The 23,432-nt window shown below is 42.7% G+C and overlaps 1 protein-coding gene across 3 annotated transcripts in view; it reads right to left on the reverse strand.

Annotated features, from left to right (window-relative positions):
• Positions 1-23,432, reverse strand: part of DROSHA (drosha ribonuclease III) — a 478,288-nt gene that overhangs the window by 391,088 nt on the left and 63,768 nt on the right. For 2 of the 3 annotated variants that reach the window (XM_040353574.1, XM_040353573.1), the window contains exons 4-5: positions 19,029-19,266; positions 4,593-4,734 (exon numbers count right to left, since the gene is read on the reverse strand). In XM_040353574.1, the coding sequence (XP_040209508.1) occupies positions 4,593-4,734; positions 19,029-19,266 (380 nt within the window). Of the gene's footprint in view, positions 1-4,592; positions 4,735-19,028; positions 19,271-23,432 lie in introns of all 3 variants that reach the window. The other variant, XM_040353575.1, reaches the window with a different exon arrangement.

Genomic DNA, 23,432 nt, shown 5'->3' on the forward strand with positions numbered 1-23,432 from the left:
TATCTGGAACACATAAAACTGAAATTATTTATGTAGGCTAATACTCTTTAAAAGGGTGGTAATGTGCAACTATTTAGGACCTAGTTACAAAAATGTAAACAGCCATTGTTGTTCATTAAATTAGTTCATTTGCATTTAACACTCTATCAAACGTATATTTTTTGTAACTCCACCTTTCCAAAATGTCCAGTTATACCTGTCACCCAAAGCAGGGGTCAGCTATGTGGTGGCTAGTCTAGTCCAAACATGCTAAAAAATGGTAAATACAAATGTTATACGGACACCCACTGTTTCCATAGAGATCTCATTCAGAAGGGCTCTGACACCCAATAGCCACCAATAGTAATTGGGCACCTTGTTTATGCAGCTTTAGCTACTAGTCTTTGTCTATGGGGGATGCAGCAGCTGCTCAGATACAGCGACACCACCTCTATTAAAGTGGTTGTAAACCCTGTACAACCACTTTTCCCTACAGGTAAGCCTATAATAAGGCTTACCTGTAGGTACTGGAAATATCTCCTTAATCTCTTAAGTTTAGAGGTTAAGGTTTAGAGATATTCACCATATATGGCGGCACCGACATCATCGATGCATGCGCACTGAAGAAACGGCACAATCATGCCCTTTCTATAGTGCTTGTGTCGTGACCGTCAGCTCCCACGCGCATTGCGAGAGTGAAGTCCCGCAACTCCGGCCAATAGCAGAGCCAGAGTCCATGGCCCCGGAAAGGAGGGCTTGAAGCTGGACACAATTACATAGCGGGGACAACCGTGACATTGTGGGCTTCTTCTGCAGGTAAGTGGCACATAATGGGCTAGTATGCGATGCATACTAGCCTATTATGATTTTACTTTGCAGGGAACAAAGAGGAAGTAAAACCCATCAGGGTTTACTTTCTCTTGAACGCCTGTGTTCTACAGACTTTTCTATTACATTTGATTAGGTGGGAATTCCCCTCAATTTGCGGGGGGATTTCTACTCACTGCCTTTCATGTCTCTGGAATAGAAATTAATTTACAGCAAAACAGAAGGCAATAAATATTTGAGATAGGTTCTAACCTTTCCTTCCTGTATTAAAAAAAATGAGTGCATGATTCAATAAAAAAAAAATATATATATGTTTTTCAGCCAATTGAGAAAGGAGGGATGGTGCTATTGTATTTAGAAAGTCTGTGTAAAATTTGGCTTTAGGCTGGGTTAACATTAGAGCTGCACAATTAATCGTCAATTTTTCCTGTTGCGATCTTGACAAAGTATTTCCCGATCTTTCTAAGTAGAGAATTCTCTCTGCTCTGCTGAAGCCACAGCTGTAAAATCCGGGCAGTCTGCCAAGTATCAGAACATGATTTATCAGTGGAACATGAAGCCTAAACATTGTAATAATTTGTCTTTTACATCAAAGAAATAGACTTTTGTGTGTAAATTAGGAAAGTTTAACCACTTAAACACCAAACCATTTTCTGACATTTGTTGGTTTAAAGTTAATAATATTTATTTTTTGCAAGAAAATAACTTAGAACCCCCCAAACATTATATATATATATATATATATATATATATATATATATATATATATATATATATATATATATATATATATATATATATATAGAGAGAGAGAGATAGATAGATCGATACCGTAGATAGATAGATAGATAGATTTTTTTTTTTACAGACCCTAGAGAATAAAATGGTGGCTGTTGCAATATTTTATATTGCGCTATATTTGTGCAGGACTTTTTTAAATACAATTGTTTTGTATAAAATTACTTTAATGAATAAAAAAAAAAAAAAAAACTAACCAGTAAAGTTAGCCCAATCTTTTTTGTATAATGTGGAAGATTTTACGCTGCAAGAATTGTGATCTTTATTCTAAGCAAAATAAATTGTGATTCTCATTTTTGCCAGAATCGTGCAGCTCTAGTTCATATATATACAAATTGGATGCGTTTTGAACAGCATCAAATTCATATGACCTGGCAGCTTTCTCTATGGATCCAGCCAGTGCGTTTTTAACAAGAGTTCTGTGCAGGTGCAATTTAAAAAATAAATAAAACATTTGCACCTGAATCCCAATGGACCGGACTCATTTTAAAAACTGAGCTGAAACCGCAGCCAGATATGTGTGAACCGATCCTTAAATGTCTGATTTACAGACTTTCCCCAGTTACTATCTGGGAATTGCTAGAGAACAAAGTCAATAAAGAAGTAGCAATAACTAGTCTGCTACAGTCTCTGTGCACAGGCACTGTTATATGGGATTGCAAGAGAAATGTCATGGTTTTGTTTAAATTACATAGGTATCATAACAACTGATAAAAATGGCCTAAAACATACTACACCGTTTTAGACATGACAGTAGTTGAAAACCATAATACGCCAACACAAAATTACAGCTCTCTTTCCTATACACCGAGTTGGAAATGGGCGATGTATAGCTTTTCTACCAGGAGTTCCAACTGTTCTCTCCCTTTCATTTCAAGTCAGTGTTTCTGTTCTAGTCCCAGTTCCTTCTCTCCCAATATTTTGTATTTATGTATACCAGAATGGATTTATGCACTTATTGCTATGGCACAAATCAGCAGTTCCTTTACTGAAATGCATAAAATGTTTCTTCCAAATCAACTATACATGCATGTTGATATATGACATAATCTAAGTATGAACAAGGCTATGAGAGGACACTATATACTTTACTTAAAAGAACACTAAAGGTTCGTTTTTTATTCTCTAAATTGATTCATCTATGCTAGAGCATTTAGAAGTTCCTTACCTCTTGTTTCATTTTGCAAAGTATTGCATTTCAGCTTTGAAAGTGCCATTTCCTGTGCCTCCTCCTATTCCTTTCCACCAGTCTCCCAGCCGTTTCTCAAGGTGGAAAGCATGACGTCCACAACGTGCTCGCCCCCTCTCCGCCTACAGCTCTGCATGTAGAGACGTTCTGTGTCTTTCACAGGCAAGGAGCTCAGCACATTCTTGGGCATCTCTATGACGCTGTAGCTCCGCCTCCCTCCCATTCATGCCTAATGGGTATAGGCAGAGGGGCGGGAAGGGGTGTATACTGGGGGAGGAAGGGGCGGAGTGTGGCTAATAGTACACGAGAACGTTTGCTTGTTCTCGTCCGCCCTTGTAAAACAAAACAAAAACGCTTCTGCGCATGCGCGAGCCGCTAAGCCTAATGGGAACTGTAGTTCCCATTAGGCAGTGACGTTTACACTATGCACGCGCACCGCCAAACCAGGAAGTGAGGGGAAATTAACACACAGGACTGACGGAGGCGCACAATGAAGATGCTTTTAACAGGTATAGAGATTTAAAAAAAAAAAAAAAAGATTTTTTTTCATTCATAAATGCCTGAAGACTATGTTTTTAAAGGGAAAAAAATTGGACTTTACAACCCCTTTAAGTCATGTAATACTGGAACGCTTCAAATGATGACATTTTAACTGCTTGAATACATCTGTAATGTAACTCATCCCAATTATAACAATTGTGAATGTATGGATCCACTATGGTATGACTACTAGTTTGTATCTTGTTTCTTTATTTGATTTAAATTAAAAAAAGTCTGCATTTTAAATCGCTGGATAATTATAAATGTCTTTTGTCCGAACTGCTGAGAGACAGCTGTGTTGGAGGTCAGGGAGTCCTGTCAGGTCTGTACAGCTGTACCAGGGGCAACTCTCTGGCGATTTTTAACACGTGCTTTGTGCCCCCCTACTTAGCTCCCAGCAAGGGGGGGGGGTCCCTTTCTTTCTGACAGAGTGTTTCTTTGGACTTGAGAGTTTAGTTAACTCTTCACTTCCTCCCCTTTTTCTCATTTTTTTTTGCCCTCTCCCTCACCAATCCCCACCATGGGGGTGGTTGTGTTTTTTTTTTCTTCATGAAACTGTTGGCTGTGGGGTGCTTGAGGCAGGGATGGTTGGCTTGGCATCCTACTCCATTCACTGTGAAGAGTTAGTTGGGGTACCCGACAGATTTGGGCTTGGTACAGTTGATAGCTAGGCCTAACTGCCCTACATTTAATGTTTGATGTCCTTTCCTGGGTCCCCATTTAGCGTTTACTTTATTTTTGTTTTTATTTTGTTTCCGTCTATCATTTTGCATATCACTGTGGCTTCTTGCACCCCTTTGGGGTTGTGACTCCACGGACATGCTTGTGATCACACATTGAGACTAAATTGCGAATGTTTCTTCATGGCATTGTATTTGTTTGGCATTTGATCTGTATTTTATGTTTCTGTGGACAACTTTCTTTGTTCCTTTATTTTTTATTGAATAAAAAGGTATATAGTTATTAAAGAAATGACACACTAACCCTAATAAAATAAAAACAAATGGACCACTCAAAAGTGTGTGGAACAACCAATAGTATACATAAATAGCAAAAGATATATCTCTTCGGGAATGTCCCCTTCAGGAGACACAAATCTATAACGATACATTTAGGCTTAATGGTTTGTCTGTGATCGACAAGCATCTATATTATATTTTATAGTTTCACATATAAAATACATTTTTAAAGAGAATAGCAACACTACTATTAAAAAGTTAGATAGCAAGAACACAGAACTAGAACATAATCCTCTCACCAAAATCTTCATCTAATTTGGTCTTTGGTGGCTCCCACGCCGGCCTGGCAGCTCTTGCTTTTGTCTGACGCTTGCCAAGTTCCTCTTCAAACTTGTCATACAAATCCCGCAACCTGCTTGTTCCAACCACAGTGGAGTCACCCTTTGAAGAGATATCAGAGTGATGTGATTGAGTGACAGGTTATGAATGTGTGAACTATTTACTGCCTGTCACATTGCAACTATGAAAAGATCTGCTATTTCATCTCATCTCATGTTACCGTTAAAGCCAGGAAACGGTTTCCCTTTTATGTAAATGTCTATTATTTAAATAACATTCCTCCTTAACATTTATTTTTAACACATCAGGTATAATTGTAAAATGCGTGTACAAATAAAAACATCTACAAAACACAATTTTCAGTTTGCTCCAGGTTAAAGAGTTAGAATACAAAATAAAATCAACATACACTTATGTATTTACATTGAACACAAAGTCCAAATATATTTTATTACAATTTCGAAACCAGTGTATAGGAAATCACAGCTAATCTGTACAAAAAAAAAAAAAAAATGAATAAGAGATGATGGCAGCGGTTAATCCTTCCAAAACATCTAGTGCCTTGAAAAAATATTCATACCCCTTGAAATTTTCCAAATTTTGTCATGTTATAACCAAAAACTTAAATGTTTTTCATAGGGGGGTTTATGTGATAGACCAACACAAAGTGGCACATAATTGTGAAGTGGAAAAAAATGATAAATGGTTTTCAAAATGTTAGACAAATAAATGTGAAAAGTGTGGTGTGCATTTGTATTCAGCACCCTTTAGGCCCCTTTCACATGGGGACGGATCCGCTTTCAGGGGTCCGCCAGCTCAGCAGGAGATCTCTCCGCAGATCTTCACTGAGCCGGCGGATTACAAGTTCCTCTCTATTCACTGAGCGGGGAGGGGCTTGTCCAGCGCCGCTGTCTCTTATGGAGAGATCTGATGAAAATGGACAGCATGTCCATTTTCATCAGATCTCACCTGATCCGATCCTCCATGGACGGATGGTGACGTATTGCCAGCTGTCTGATTTTAGCAGATCGGATGTCAGCGAACATGTCTCCGCTGACATCCGGCGCTCTATGGAGATGTATGGAGCAGCCGTTCAGGTCCACTGACAAAACTGACAGGCGGACCTGAATGGTCGGACCGTGTGAAAGGGGCCCAACTCTGATACCCCTAACTAAAATCTAGTGGAACCAATTGCCTTCAGTGTGTAATATAATCTCAGGATAAGTACAACTGTTCTGTGAAGCCCTCAGATGTTTGTTAGAGAACCTTAGTGAACAAACAGCATCATAAAAGGCAAAAAGCATACACAAGACCGGTCAGAAATAAAGTTGTGGAGAAATTCAAAGCAGGGTTAGGTTATAAAAAAAATAGGGTTTGAACGTCTCATGGAGCACTGTTCAATCCATCATCCGAAAATGGAAAGAGTATGGCACAATTGCAAACCTACCAAGACATGGACGTCCACCTAAACTGACAGGCTGGCCAAGGAGAGCATTATTTAGAGAAGCAGCCAATAGGCCCATGGGAACTCTGGAGGAGCTGCAGAGATCCACAGGAAAACCAATTAGGCTTGCTTTCCACACATCTGACCTTTATGGAAGAGTGGCCAGAAGAAAGCCATTGTTGAAAGAAAGCCACAAGATGTCCAGTTTGCGAAAAGCCATGTGGGGGGGAAACAGCAAACATGTGGAAGAAGGTAGATGAGACCAACATTAAACTTTTTGGCGTAAAAACAAAATGCTATGCATGGCAGAAAACGAACACTGCACATCACCCTGAACACACCCTCTCCACTGTAAAACATGGTGGGGGCAGCATCATGTTGTGGGGATGCATTTCTTCAGCAGGGACAAGGAAGCTGGTCAAAGTTGATGGAGCCAAATACAGGACAATCTTAGAAGAAAACTTGCAAAAGAGTTGAGACTGGGGTGAAGGTTCACCTTCCAGCAGGACAACAATCCTAACATATAGTCAGAGCTACAATGGTATGGTTTACCATCAAAGCATATCCATGTATTAGAATGGCCCAGTCAAAGTCCAAACCTAAACCCAATTAAGAATACGTGCCAAGAGATAGAAATTGCTGTTCACAGACAGTCTCTGACAGAGCTTGAGCTATTTTGCAAAGAAGATGTCATTTTCAATATGCAAAGCTGGTAGAGACCCCCCCAAAAGACTTGCAGCTTCAATTGCAGCAAAAGGTGGTTATACAACGTATTGACTCAGGGGGGGGGGGGCTGACTACAAATGCATGCCACACTGGGGGGGCGTGGCCGGCTGCGAGCAGGGGAAGACGTGTTATGGAGGAGCTCCGCCAGGCCTAACCAAATCCAGAGCCATCCTTACACGGCGCCTCGGATTTCCGACTGCTAATCCCCCTGTCCTAGTTCCTGGGATTCCCCTGTGCAGATCCCTGCCTGTATTGGATCCGTAGAGCTCGGGATCACTGAGAAAACTGAGCCGTGGACGGCACCATTCACGGGTGCTCAGCCGCCATCTTGAGGCCTGTGGAGCCTTGCATTCAGCCGCGCTCGAGTATCGCTGACGCGGGGGTATCAGCGATCGACCTCGGATCCACCCACAGTGGCTCTCCCAGACCTGGTGGAGGGCAGAACGGAGCGGAGAGATCCCGGAGCCCGGAGCACACACGCAGCAGGAGACGCCGCGCAAACCCAGGTGAGAGGCTTCACACCGCCCGCCTCCTGGGCCCCCCGTTGGCTCCCTCGCCCCCTCCGGGTCTGACTCAAGCCCCCCCAGCCTATCACAGGGGTTCAGTTTGGGGACCCCGCGATCACATTCACCCCCGTCGGACGGCGGATCTAGGCGAGACCGTGGTTTCGGCCTAGTCCTGGAAGTCGGCGGCCATCTTGGCGCATCCAGGCTTTTCATCTACATCTCTACTTGCTGGCCTGGACACCTGAATCCCCCCCCCCCCAACACTGAACACTGAATACTCCCCAAACTGCTGCTGACTGGTCCGGATCAGCACATAAACCATTGATTGCATACAACCTCTGGGGAAGTTGTGCTCTTAACTGAACAATGCAACTAACAAAAGCCTAAAGTACAGGGGGGAATGCGCATGTAAGGCCTGTGACTATGCTTAAAATCAGAACCTTGGCCTAAATTTGTCTTTTCGTGGCTCCCGCTCCGCTCCGACAGCTTCTTCAGCCCCGGGAGCCGTCCCACTAGCTCCAAGAACTGCCCAATTGCCTAACGGACGTTTTGTATGGGGAAAGTCAGGGATCAGCGGCGTATTTACAAAAAATCCACGCCGAAGACCGTATTTCAGCCCTCCCCTCTCATGGACCGCTTTGTGTTTAGGCCTCATTCCCCGGCCCCAAGCTCTATAACTGACACCACAGACCCACCTGACGTGCCTGCAGTGGTTGACCTCTCTCTACTTGCTGAACAGCCTGTAGCCCAGCCATCAGCCTCTACTCTGCCAGCAATGTCAGCGCCAGTGACGGAAAATGTGCTTGACCAAAAATTGCAGGCTCTGCTGCAGAACCTCACCAACAACATTGCTAAAGAGGTAAACAAATTAGCACACGAACTTAGAGGGGAGATAGATCAATTGGGAGAGCGCACAGATACTCTTGAGACTAAGTTTGATGATATGGTCCAATATGTTCATGCTTTAGAAGAGGAAAATGCTACCCTTAAAAACGCTGTGACACAGCTTCAGACACAGCAAGAAGATCTCGAGAATAGGGAGCGCCGACAAAACCTACGGATCCGTGGGGTCCCTGAATCAATTCCCGATAAGGAAATTCGGCCCTACCTGCTGGCTCTCTTCAACTATCTCGCGCCCGATATCCCGGATATAGATTGGCGCCTTGACCGGGCACACAGATCATTGGCCCCCAAACCCCCTCAGGGTGCCAACCCTAGAGATATCATCGTTCGCTTCCACTTCTATGAAAGCAAAGAAGCTTTGACCATTATCACACGCAACAGATCAAGAATTGAATATAAAGGTGCAAGGATTCAACTTTTTAGCGATCTATCTCCCATCACCTTAGCCAAACGTCGCACTCTGAAGCCTGTCACGGCGCACCTACAGCATCATCAAACACCGTACCGTTGGGGCTTCCCGTTTCGTTTATCAGTAACCAAAGACGGAGTTCAGCATTCCATGAGGGATCTCCAGGAATGTGACTCTTTCATCAGAAACCTAGGTCTCCCTCCCATCCCGGATGAAAACTTGCAGGCGCAACCTCCAACATCCAGACCTCTTTCAACTCCAGGCAAGATATGGACTCCGGTGCGTCATAGATCTCGAAATACCGTCTTCACCCCTCAACGGGCTGCGACATCCAAGGGCTACACCTGATCTGACTCCTTTCTATTTTTATTTCTTTTTCCCTTTTTTTTTTGGTGCTCTACATAGAGTGGCTCTGATCCCCACCCTTGAGCCTGATTGTTCTGACTCTCAGATTAAATTTTTCTTTTTTATATGCTCTATGCAACTGGGTTTTCACTCCCTGAACAATTGCTTGTTAAATGTTTCTTGATTGTTTTCTTTCTTGCAGTTTTCTTGGAATAGTTTGAGGCTAACACACACGATCCAGCGGGCTGACATGCCGCCCCTCTGTCATTGACATGGTCCTGATATGTGACCATGTCCTCCTGAGAGGTCCACTCCTCTCAGGCTACATGCCTGTAAGGTATTTTTCTTTTTTTTTGGTGTCGTTCCTGATGTTTTTTTTCTTATTGTGCTTTACAACCCTTTTTTTGCAGATACGGGGGGCCCTAGGGTCCGTCTTAACCTTTGATTTCCTTTTCAGACACCCTCGAGACCACCGTATACTGCTCATGTTTTTTTTATTATTTTTTTTGTTCCTTTTTTTTATTTTTTCAGGGTCTTTTTTTGACTCGTTTCAGAAACACGGCTGTGTTTCCACTACCTTGTACCAATTTTTCTTGTTCACACATATTACTATAATTACCTGTTTTTTTTTGCATATCATGGTCTCTGCTGAATATATGTTTTTTTTGTATGTAATGCGAGATATGCTTACAATGCTTAGCAATGGCTATTAGTGTATTTTCTTATAACGTTAAGGGCCTGGGCTCCATCCGTAAGCGCTGGCTGGCGTTGAAAGAGTTCAGGTCCTTCAATGCTGACGTGATCATGGTTCAAGAGACACACTTTAAGGCTGAAGGTTCATTTAAATTTGCATCTAAACACTTTCCTACCACATTTATTGCTTCTGATCCCTCTGGTAAAGCCGGAGTGGCTATTCTTTTCAGACGCTCCTCTGCCATACGTGTCAAATCCTCATTTTTAGATCCTAACGGTCGCTTCATCCTCTTGAACTGTGATCACATGAACACATCATTTACCTTGGCGAATGTTTATGCTCCCAATTCGGGTCAGATTGGGTTTCTGGAAGATTTTTTTGAAAAACTTACTGCCTTTTCCCAACCCTTCATGATTATTGGGGGGGATTTTAACTTATGTATGTCTTCCTCTAAAGATAGATTTTCCTTACTACACAAAACCCCCCCTGGTCAAGCACAACGGTCTTCTACCTCATTTCGAAAGATAGTCAGGGCTCATAACTTGTTCGACGCTTGGAGAGTAAAACATCCAATCGCTAAACAATTTACTTTTTTTTCACCCTCATGCAAACTATACACGAGACTAGATCATTTTTTCATTACTGCTCCACTGCTGTCCTATTTAATCGACTCTAATGTCCATCCGATTACATGGTCAGACCATGCGCCCATCTCACTTGAGCTCCTCATGTCTGCGCCTACTCCTAGAACATGTCACTGGCGCCTTAATGAGTCCCTTCTCAATACCCCTGATATTCATCTGCACTTACAACACCAATTATCCGAATTTTTTCAACTCAATGAAGGCTCGGTGTCTGAGGTCTCTACCCTGTGGGAGGCTCATAAGGCTTTTTTCAGGGGTGAATGCATTGCCGCTGGATCTCGCCTTGAGAGATCGTGCTCTCCAACGCACGACTCTACTAGCTGACTTAACAAAAGCTGAAAGGAATCTTCTTAGTTATCCCACGGTGGACCGCCTTCGCATTGTGACTTCCCTGAGAAACCGTATCAAGTCACTTGATTTGAACAAAATTGCTAAGTCTATGCTCTGGTCAAAGCAAAAATTTTATGAATTTGCCAACAAACCTCACAGAATGTTAGTCAACAGATTAAAACCTCGCCCCCATACCTCTCTACCTGATTTCATTCTCCAGTCGGATGGGGTTCCTACCTACTGCCCTCAAGGTATGACTAAAGTTTTTGGACATTTCTACCAAGACCTTTACAACTGTATATCTAAAGACTCAGGGTCCCAGTTTTCCCAGGAGAAATTTGATGCCTTCGTAGACTCCCTTAAATTACCCAAACTATCCCCAGGTGACCGTTCCGGACTTAACGCACAGATCACTGCTGAAGAAATTTCTTCGGTCATTAAAGAGCTCCCATCTCATAAATCTCCAGGCCCTGACGGACTCCCTTACTCCTATTATAAGAAATTTCTCCCAGAGTTGCTTCCCCATATGGTATCTTTATTTGCGTCACTGATGAAAGGGACTGTACCATGCTCTCAATTCTTACACGCTTATATTACAGTTATTCCGAAACCAGACAAAGACCCATCAATTCCCGATAACTATCGCCCCATAGCCCTCCTGAACTCCGATTATAAAATATTCACTAAAATATTGGCGAACAGACTTTCCCTTTTCCTTCCATCTCCGATACATAGAGATCAAGTAGGCTTTGTTCCCACTAGACATGCAGGGGACAACACAAGACGAACCATTGATCTTATTGACCTTCTGACCAAGACCGGGAGACCTGCTATTGTATTGAGCCTAGATGCGCAGAAAGCTTTCGACCGTCTAAATTGGTCTTTTATGTTTGCCACTTTGACGAAATACGGTTTTTCGGGCCCATTTATGCAGGCTTTAAAAGCGCTATACTCCACACCCACTTCTCAGGTCCGACTGGCTTCTTGTCTCTCACCGCCCTTCCCCTTGAGTAATGGTACCAGACAGGGCTGCCCCCTGTCCCCTTTGCTATTCATCTTAAGTCTCGAGCCTTTGGCTGCTGCTGTTAGGTCCCACTCAGATATACGGGGGGTGACGCTGAGGCGTGAAGAGTACAAGCTTTCGCTTTTTGCAGACGACATATTGTTAACAATCACCCGCCCACATATCTCCCTCCCTTCCCTTCATGTAACTCTAAACTTATTTGGTAGCCTATCCGGTTTTAAGATTAACCCAACTAAGACGGAGGCTCTCCCTATAAATGTCCCTGCGGATACACTTACCTCTCTACAGAATAACTTCAATTACCATTGGTGCACCCACTCCCTGAAATATTTAGGGGTACGCTTGACCAACCTCTATTCAGCCCTATACCAGGCTAATTTCCCTCCCTTATTTATAGAAATAGGTAGATTGCTGAAGTCATGGACGAATCTCCCGTTATCTCTCATTGGAAGGGTGAATGTCCTCAAAATGTCTATACTCCCCAAACTACTGTATTTATTTGAAACTCTACCGGTATTGATTCCCATGAGCCAACTGAAAACATTACATAGGAATTTTCTAAACTTTATCTGGAACAACGCCTCCCATAGAATAGCCAGCTCGGTTCTCATGGCCCCCCGCTCACAGGGTGGCCTAGGAGCCCCCGATATAAATACTATTATGCGACTCACTTAAGGGCCATAACCTCTTGGACGTCTAGATTTGCCCCAAACAGGTGGTCTGAAATAGAGATGGGAATTACAGTCCCTGCCCACCCATGCTCCTTATTGTGGCCCTCGAGTGATAAATCGAGTGATAAATCGTTTGCTCTTTTAAAAAAAGTCTGTCTAAACCCGATGCTATTCACTCTTTTAATATGGAGGCGCTGTTCTGGTAAATTTTCCTTGTCGTCCCCTTGCCCACCCCTGATAAACATTATCTTTAACCCGGAAATTCCTGACAGTTTGTCCTATGACTCTATGCTGCCCTGGACTCGAGCAAACATATTCCAATTACGACACCTAGTACATCCAATAACACGTACATTACTATCTTTCACGGACCTTCAGTCAAAGCATAAAATTCCAAAATCCCTTTTCTATTCCTTCCTCCAGATTAGACATTTTTTTACATCCCTGTCCCCCCTACTGACCCTTAGCGTTCCTACCGATTTTGAATCACTATGTGCTAGGGGCCCTCACGAACTTCACCAGATCTCCACTATCTATAAAATCCTACACTCAGATTCTCCCCTCTCTGAACACACCCATTTATATATGAGGAAATGGTCCCACATACTGGGTAAACCCATCTTACTGGGAGATTGGAGACGAATTTGGGACGCTACCTCAAAAGTATCTAGGTGTGTGGGCCAGAAAGAAACCGCATATAAAATACTTATGTTCTGGTACAGAACCCCAGAATTTCTGGCAGCACATGGATTGACCCCACATAGCCATTGTTGGAGATGTAGCTCCTCTGTGGGTACCCACCTCCACATCTTTTGGGATTGTCCATTAATTACTCCCTTCTGGTCACAGGTCCATAATCTCCTCGAGAAGGTCCTAGGGACCAGTGTACCTTTTCAGCCTTTACATATGTTGCTAGGCCTACCTTTCCCGAAAATCTCAAAAACTCTTTGCAAATTGGTGGCTTTTCTTTTACTGGCAGCCAAACGTGTCATCCCACAACGCTGGAGAGATACCTCCCCTCCAACCTTTGCACAATTCTTATCAACAATTGCTGATATTAGAAGGATGGAACGTCTTACAGCTGTCATAGATGACTCCCTACCCAGATTTGAAGCTATTTGGGAGAGATGGGACTCTTCTGAGTTTAACGCAGAGCCTCATTCCACCCCACCATAACAGATTACCCATTGCCCATATCCCCCCACTGCTTCTTATAGGATAATGTTCCTTCGTTTCTTTTCTCGCTTTTTATTTCTCCTATGTATAAGTCATAGTTTGTCTATATAGGTTTCTACTTAGCAGAGCCATGATTATCTGTTCTTGTTGAACTCGCTACTTAATTCCTAATTTCTTTTATTGTTATAACAAACATGTATACATCCGGACCTGTATGTTTCATGCTGACAATGTGATTGTTTATTTCCTATATTCTCGATCAATCAAATGTCTGGATTTTGTTATTACTTTGTATGACTTAAAAATCTTTAAATAAACAATTTAAAAAAAAAAAAAATGCATGCCACACTCTTCACATATTTATTTGTACAGAATTTGGAAAGCCAAATATTTTCCTTCACAATTATGTGCCATTTTGTGTTGGTCTATTACATAAAATCTCAATAAAATATATTTACGTTTCTGGCTGTAACAGGACAAAATGTGGAACATTTCAAGGGTGTGAATACTTTTGCAAGGCACTGTATTGTCAGCAGGTATAACAGTTCTCCATTTTCAAGCCACCCAAAACTGATATTTTTCTTTTTATTCTACCTGACAGCTTCCTATATGTCTTGGGGTCTTGACTTGCAAGATTACAGAATTTGAGTACACGGGTCGGCACATCTTTGATTGTCAACATGGGGGTGCCTTCTTTTTTAATATTTTTTTTTTTTTTTTTTGTATTATGGAGAATTTAACACAAGATGCTTAAACAGAAAAAGGTGGATGGGACCATGTTTTTCTAAGAAAAAAAAGGGGGGGCTGGTTTCCCATGGCAGGGAAGGGGTTGTTACAAACTTTTGGGTCAACTGACTCCAAGGGAAGATTTGTCCTGGGATAAAAACACAGCCACTTTTATGGCAGGGACAGTTATCTGCTCAATATTACTTAATATACACAAAATGTCCAGCACCAAAACCATGGCCCTGATGATCTCAAGTAAGTTTATTGGAACCGAAAATGTAGATAAAGTGTTTTAAAATATTAAATAGAAAATGACCATAGTCCTTAAACAGATCTATGATGGGTCCAGAAACGGTGCAATTCAAATCGGTCAGTCAATGCAAAAGAGGATATAAACCTTATGTAGGAATTTAAAACCATGTGTGTGAATAAGCTCAGTCCTAATTTTGTGAGGGATGTGAAAACTTGAAACCTTGTAGTCTATAGAAATGTTATTGAAGCAAAGAAATAGCTAAGGCATAAGTGATTATACAAGGCTGCTAAAAACAATGGGTTCTTAACACCACAAGCAGGATGATGTGTATGGCAACAAATAAACAAAAACCAGCTAAAGGATGGAGGAAAAACAGACCTGGATGGGACCTGGGGGCACCTCCAAAGATTGCTCAGTGCCATTATGCGGCACTTACCTGCAAACGAAGCCTGCGATGTCCCCGCTGCGGCCCCATCAATCTTCTCCTGGTCTTCCTTCTGGGCCGAAGTCGCATGAGCACGGGAGCCGTCAGACACGGCACTTGTGAGTAAAGAAACATCACAGGGGTCTGTTTCTTCACAGTGCATGCGCCAATGACATCATTACATCATCACTACAAGGTAAATATCTCCTCAACGGTGCATGTTTAGGAGATATTTCCACTACCTATAGGTAGGCCTTATTCTAGGCTTACCTATAGGTAAAAGTGTCAGTCAAATAGTTTACAACCACTTTAAGTCATCTTTAACAAATGAGCACAACACATGCTACAGTTGTGTTCTTGTATCATCTTCCTTTGCAACACTATGCATTTCTGCATTCATTTAAATAACATCTCACAGATGCAAATAAAGTCAATGTTGGAAGAACCTCTGAACAAGAAGATATACCTAAAGTCAAGTTAAGGCAGCATCTGTCATGGACTACAGTTCCAGCCCTGACTGCGAACATTGTCAAGTCCTAGTAAAGTATGTGGCAGGGAGATCTGGTTAAGAAAATTACAAATTTCTTAGAAAGTCTTAAAAGTTTTTCAACTGTATATGTAGCCCTATGTCTATAATTCCAGTTAATACATAGACGTATGTCAAAACATTACAATACACGACTCCGTTTTATTGCTATACTTGATCTATATATCCTGAGGAAGACAAGCTTTTTCCTTGTTTAAACAAAACACATGAAAAGATGATTGCAATATATACTTGCAGTACGTGCCAACGACACTGGTGGTTGACTTAAACTTCCCTAGTATTAGACAATGATTTGTTGGATGAATTAGCTCAAAAAAAAGGTGGGATATAGCTACATCTGCCACTCCTATTAAACCAAATATTACAATTTAAGATATAATTATGTACAGAACATGTGCCTTTTAAACCAAGGTCATTTGTAAAAAAGACAAGTCGTATTTCAATCTTTTATTTCCCAGCTATTTATTCAATTTCCACAGTGTGTTTTTCCATCGTTATTGGGAGCAATTTATCTGTTCACTCCCAGCATAATGAGATCTTGGATTAGTCTCCCACTGTTCCTGCTGGGGTGTTGTACTTGGTCCACTGAGCAGTTCTCTGCTGCTGTGTATATGGGAACTGTAATGTGTTGATATTCTGTTACACTTGCTCATTTAACAGCTATGCCCCAAACACAAAAGATTTGGGATGATAAAAGTGAGTAGATGCTTGGGAATACTTTTATTTTAACACTTCTAGAAAGAAGTTGTGCTGCACAGCTATCAAACCTCAAATTCTTGACATTGTATATATTAAAGCATTTGTTTCTCACTTAAACACTAAACTATTAAAAGACAAACTTGTTTTCTTAACAAGTAAGGCCAGTTAGCTAAAAGGTAAACTCTTTTTACCATGCCATATAGCAAACTGCAGAATACAAAAAATAGCACAATTGAAACTAAATTAAAACAACATTAAACCCAAAAGAAAACATTATATTGAAGCTTGCCAATCATTAGATGTGGTGGTTGCATTAGTTTGCTTTTTTTCCCTCTGTTTTCACCTGGTGATTGGGCCAGTAATAGAGTCCCCCTACCTTGGATGAAGGAAGCACCTTTCGACAGCAGCATAGTCAGTCTAGGGGGAAGGAGTGTTATGCTGCGTACATACGATCGTTTTTTTCATCGGAAAAACCTTGGATGTTTTTTCCGACGGAATTCCGCTCAAGCTTGCCTTGCATACACATGGTCACACCAAATTATGCCCCTCAAGAACACAGTGATGTATGACAAGCCAAGATCAATGAAGTTCAATAGGCAGTTTGGCTCCTCTGCTTGATTCTGAGCATGCATGTTTTTTTGCGCGTATTACATACAGACTAACGTTTTTTCCGCTACGAGAAAACCGATTGTGTGTACGCGGCATTAGGTTTACTAGCAGATTAAGATAAATTGATAAATTTATCCTTTCCTCTTCCACGTTTTTTTTTCCCTCCTTTATGTCGCCTCTCTTGGTGTACCTGTGTAACTTTTTTGTTACTGAGTTTGGTTGCTATCTGTTCCAACATACATTGTTATGTGTACTCAACAAGGTTTGGTGAAATTCTTATCGAACAATGTGGTTGTTCTTTGCCAATAGCCACATGTGAAGGTGTTGTGACCCAGTCTCCTGGGATGCAGTGTGATCCCTTTGGGGCTTTCGAGGGGTTGAGGGTCACAGCGCTTGAACCGTTTTGGTAATACCTTAGGCTATTTATTGTGGCTCACAGTTAGGCTATGGGTTGAGTCACTATGAATGAGGTGTATATGGTGGATTGCTAGATTCACTTATGTGATTAGAGAAGGGTTTACACGCATGTATACTCAGGATTTGGAACGTACTGTTTTCTTGCATGACATAAAAAAAATTCCCTCCTGTTATCTTTTTTTTTTATTTTCAATAAAAATGACTGAAATCAAGATAAATTGATATCTGTTAATAAGCAGACCATGTAAAGAGGTCAAGCAATTCTCCTGAACCCCCAAAATCTGTTTGGATATTAAACTAATGACTTGGACACTGTCTCTAGACACCCCCATGGATTTGGGTCCAGAAACATTTCATTTGATATGTCAGGTGAAAACTGTTCGTAATCTCCAAGTCTAGGTTTAGAGCCATTTGACAGGCAGTGAGGAGGTGACCTGACACTTCCTCACCACCTGTTTAAACTCCATATTAGACGCACAATTGTGATGCAGTTGCGGCACTTCCTTATCGACTTGAACAGGTCGCACGTGACATGTCGGGTAATTTTTGGCGCAGTCATGAAGCATTGCCCCCGAACACCCACGTCCATTGCCATTGCAACTTATGAGGTGGGGGCTAAAAGTGTGACTCAACTGCGGATTTTTAAATTAAATGTGCAAGTATGTATTGCATACTTACATATTATAGAAGACCTACAATACTGCTTAAAACCACACCTTACAATCTGCTTTAGATATAGCAACAACTATGTAGAGTAAAAACCTGCCAAGTGGGATAAAAATGGATTGGATATAGGTCCTCATATTGCAAAATGTTGATTGTATGATCACATTGTAAAGTGTATCAGTTCACACTGAGTTTAAATGTGACCCACAGCAGGGGTCCGGTGCGTCCCTGTTCTCCGTTTCAGGGACGAATCAGGCCCAAATGTTGCTTGATTTTGGACCTAAAATGGACCAGAAGTCCCACAGGACCCCTGTGTAGTCTGCTCCGCAGCCGCCCTGGAGATGTGTGAACAGGCTCTATTGAGAGCCGGTCACAGTCTCCTGTTATGAAAATTGAATGCAGGGAAACCCACATCCAATTAGCTTAAGAGTACTTCCCTCCAGCAAAGAGAGGTCCCTGCTTGCAATGCAAGGTCCCTGTAGTCTGTAGCTGCTGCTATCTACTCTTATACCGCGTACACACAATTGGAAATTCCAACAACAAAACCGTGGATTTTTTTCCCCCGACATAATTTTGGCTCAAACTTGTCTTGCATACACACGGTCACACAAATCTTGTCGGAAATTCCGAACGTCAAGAACGCAGTGACATACAACACTACAATGAGCCGAGAAAAATTAAGTTCAATGATTCCGAACACACGCAGGATTTTTGTGCATCGGAATTGCAAACAGACAATCGGAATTTCCGACAAGAACTTTTCTTGCTGGAAAATTTGAGAACCAGCTCTCAATTTTTTGTGGTCGGAAACTCTGACAGCAAATATCCGATGGAGCCTACACACGGTCGGAATGTCCAACCAAAAGCTCACATTGAACATTTGCTGTCTGAATTTCCGATTGTGTGTACTTCCGGTCGTGGTCTTCTTTTAGCCACTGATGACACTTATCTCCTTGCCCCAGTATCTTACACCTGCCAGGAATGTATACTGCATTGTGCATGTGCAGCAGTCCATATACACTTAAAGAAAATGGCAGTAAGGGAAAGAGTATGGCATACAATGTATTTTCTGCCATAAATTCTACCTGCTAGCAATTTTTGAAATATTACATTTAATTCTTCATTAAAGCTTTGTAAATTGAGCCTTTAGGACAGAAGGAAAAACTCAGGCTGTAATACTCACTACTTGATCCATTGGGTCACTGGAATAGTAACTTTCCGAATGAGTGCAGCGAACCCATACAGGCTTCAACAGATCTTCATCATCCTCCTCAGTTCTTTCCAACATGCCTTCATCCAGAAAATCTTTATCTTTTATAGAGAAATAACTTTTTTCCTTCCCAGAGGAGGGGCTTTCAGAAGTGCTGTCCTTGAGTTCATCATCCCATCTTGGTCTCTTGCGCTCTCTACTAGGAGATATGCTTTAAAAAAAAAAAAAAAAATTTACAAAACGAAAATTTTAAGAATGTTATTTGCATAACTTTAAATTCTTCAAATTAGTTTGTATGGACGCATCTATTAAAAAGACTGTATGCATTTTGTAATGCAGAACTCAAAGCAACACAAATTTTAAATATAAATATGCAGCTAGATTTTGATTTGTATACGTTAAGGATTACAATTATATGAACATTTTGTATGGGTAACAGAAAATAAAGTAATTTTGCATTAATGCACAGAGCACAAACTAGCCACTACTTAATGCATTCCCAGCAAACATTATATTTTCACTTTGGAGAAAACTCCACTATATGTTTTTTATGTGTTGCCATTCACAAAGTATACCTAAATAAAATATTTTACCTTTTAGTAGTTTCTTAGAAGGTATTGTGGCTGACTGCAAGTATTTTTGAAAAATGTCAGCATGCATCGCATACTAGCTCATTATGAAATATTTACCTTAGATTAGGGGTGTCAAACTCAATTTCATTGTGGGCCACATCAGCATTATGATGGCCCTCAAAAGGGCCGGTTGTATGTGTAAGATTAGATGTCCAGCGCATCCCCTCTACTTACATTAGATGCCAAGAGCTAACCCACCATCAGAAGTTGAGTTCCCCGCTCTCCCTTACATCACAGTGCACCCCCCTTTCCTTATGCTGCTGCTGGGAAGAAGCTGGATGCATTGCTTAAAAGCAGAAAGTAAGGATCTTGAGGAAGACCAGGAGGGCTGCAGCTGCAGGAGAGGTGCGAGGGACACATGAAATGGTCTGGAGGGCCGCATTCGGCCCGTGGGCCTTGTGTTTGCCACCTTAGAATGATGCCCTGGATCGGCGCCGACACACCACTTACAGGGCCGACATGTTTCCCAGTTACTTCTGGGTTTGTGGGCTCAGGCGCTATGATCACGCCACTCCCGCGCATGCGAGCTGCTGGTCATGGCATGGGCCCTCAAGAAACCGCACAAGCAGGCCGTTCCTTCAGTGTGCATGTGCTGATGCTGGCGGCAGCGTATACAGTAAATCTCTTCTAAAACGGTGAAAGTTTAGGATATATTTACAGTACCTAAAAGGTAAGCCTTATTATAGGCTTACCTGTAGGTACAATTAAAGAGGAAGATTTTACTTCCTTTTTAACCCCTTCAATACAGGGCTTTTATACCCACCTCCATACCGGATCTATTCTGGCACTTCTCTCCTACATGTACAAATAATCATTATTTTGCTAAAAAATTACTCAGAACCCCCAAATGTTATACATGTTTTTTTTAGCAGACACCCTATGGAATAAAATGGCGGTCATTGCAACTTTTAATCTTGCCTGGTATTTGCGGTCATTTTTCAAACACTTTTTTTGGTTTTGGAAAAAAATGGGTTTCATGAATTAAAAAAAAATAACAAAACAGTAAAGTTACTCCATTTTTTTTGTAAAATTTGATGATGTTACGCCGGGTAAATATCTAACATGTCACGCTTTAAAATTGCGCACACTCATGGAATGGCGCCAAACTTTGTTACTTAAAAATCTCCATAGGTGGAGGCGCATGAGCGGCGGACTCCGGGATGGCAGCCTAAGCCAGGAGCTCCGCACTACCGCAGCTGATCGGGTCGCCTAGCGGGGGAAACAGAGCGCTGAGACGCAGGATTCTGACACCATCCGACGGCGGAGTGTCCAGGGTTCCAACCGATGTCCGCTGGTTTGGCCCGGAGAGACCTGGGACCGCAATTCAGCGCAGAAACCGAGCGGGCCGAATCCAAGATGGCGGGTGCCATGCAGCCACACACGCCGCTCGTGGAGGACGCGCTGAGATCGCGGCAGCCCCTGCTACTTTAATTTACACCCCAAAGACACCTGTGAGTATTCCTCAGGCTGTGGCACCTTCCCCAACCTCCACAGAATCGCTCATTGAGCAGACTATGGAGAAATTGCTGGACTCTCCTTTGGGGCCTAGCTCTGCCCAGACCTCAGATAGGCCTGATCTTGCTTCCCTGCCACAAACAGTGGTCCTTACAGTCCCTGATCTTCTTTCTCACCTGACAGCATTATTAGACAAGGGCCTCACACAAACTGCTGCTCAGATTACTGCTGATATCAGGAAGGATTTTCGATGCTGGGTGCAAGGATGGACACTATTGAAAACAAGCTAGATATGACTGTTTCCAGAACCATACAGAATTCTGATCATATTCAGGTCCTTCAGGATAAAAAGGGATTTTTATTAACAGCTTACCTGTAAAATCCTTTTCTTGTAGTACATCACGGGACACAGAGCAGCATAGCCATTACATATGGGTTATATAGTGTACCTTCAGGTGATGGACACTGGCACTCTCCGACAGGAAGTTCCCTCCCTATATAACCCCCACCCATAGTGGGAGTACCTCAGTTTTGTAGCAAGCAATATGCATCCCAAAATTCCCCATAAGAGGGGTGGGAGCTCTGTGTCCCGTGATGTACTACAAGAAAAGGATTTTACAGGTAAGCTGTTAATAAAAATCCCTTTTTCTTTATCGTACATCACGGGACACAGAGCAGCATAGCCATTACATATGGGATGTCCCCAAGCAATGCTCCATGAGGGGAGGGAGACAACCAGAAAAAACCAAACAAGAGGTGCCACCGGACAAGAGGAGATTAAACTGCGGCCCGCAGTACCGCCTGCCCAAAGGCTGAATCAGCGTTCCTCCTAACGTCCATTTGATAAAATTTTGCAAATGTGTGGACAGATGACCAGGTTGCTGCCCTGCAGACCTGAGCCATAGGGACCTGGTGATACGCTGCCCAAGAGGCACTTATAGCTCTAGTGGAATGAGCCTTAACCGATAAGGGTGGACTCTTCCCCTTCAGGCCATAGGCCTGAATAATCGTCTGCCTAATCCACTTAGCAATAGTGGCCTTAGACGCTGCCTGGCCCTTCTTGGGCCCTTCCGGCAGAATGAATAAGACGTCCGTCTTACGAATCTGGGCTGTAGCTTCCAAGTAAATCTTTACAGCTCTAACTACATCCAAGGAATGTAGTAACCTCTCTTCCTTAGAAGAAGGCTTTGGAAAAAATGATGGAAGAATCACATCTTGATTAAGGTGAAAATTTGATACCACCTTAGGCAGGAAGGACGGAAGCGGCCGCAAAACGACCCTGTCCTTATGCAATAATAAATAAGGTGCCTTACATGACAAGGCTGCCAACTCCGACACCCTTCTGGCGGATGCCATGGCCACCAGAAACACTAGTTTCCTAGTCAAAAGGACCAAAGGAATCACGGACAAGGGCTCAAAGGGCTGCCTTTGCAAGGCCGATAGAACCAAATTTAGATCCCAAGGATACAGGGGAGCTTTAATCGGGGGATTCACCCGAATAACACCTTGTAAAAAGGATTTCATTAAGGAATGGGCAGCCAACGATCTCTGGAAGAAGACCGACAAGGCAGACACCTGCCCCTTGATTGTGCCGACCGCCAAACCTTTTTCCACTCCCAACTGTAAAAACTCCAGGATTCTCCCAATAGTATATTTGCGGGGATCCCATTTCCTGGTTTCACACCAGGTAATATAGGCCTTCCACACCCTATAGTATATTAACCTGGAAACTGGTTTTCTTGCGTTTATAAGGGTAGAAACGACCTGCCCTGAAAGGCCTCTGTTTCTGAGAATCAGGGACTCAGCCGCCAGGCCGTTAAATTTAGGGCCTGTAAGGCAGGGTGGTAGAATGGCCCTTGTGAGAGGAGGTCCGGACGTAGAGGGAGGACCCAAGGCTCCTCTACGGTCATCCTTTTTATCAAGGAGTACCAAGGTCTTCGGGGCCACTAGAATCGCTGGCTTGCGTTCCCTTTGAATTCTGTGAAGAAGACGGGGTAGCATCCGTATTGGAGGGAAGGCATAGATTAGCGCAAACTGATGCCAAGGACACACCAAGGCATCTGTCCCGCAGGCCAATGGATCCCTCGTTCGAGAGACAAAGTTTGCTACTTTGGCATTGAATCTGGACGCCATAATGTCCACCTCCGGAGTACCCCACTTCCGGCAAATGACCTGGAACACTTCGGGATGGAGGGACCACTCCCCTGGGGACATCTGTTGGCGGCTGAGGAAGTCCGCTTGCCAATTGTCCACCCCGGGGATAAAGATAGCTGAGATGCAGGGGACATGG

Source organism: Rana temporaria, chromosome 5 (assembly GCF_905171775.1).
Source record: "Rana temporaria chromosome 5, aRanTem1.1, whole genome shotgun sequence".
Classification (NCBI taxonomy): domain Eukaryota; kingdom Metazoa; phylum Chordata; class Amphibia; order Anura; family Ranidae; genus Rana; species Rana temporaria.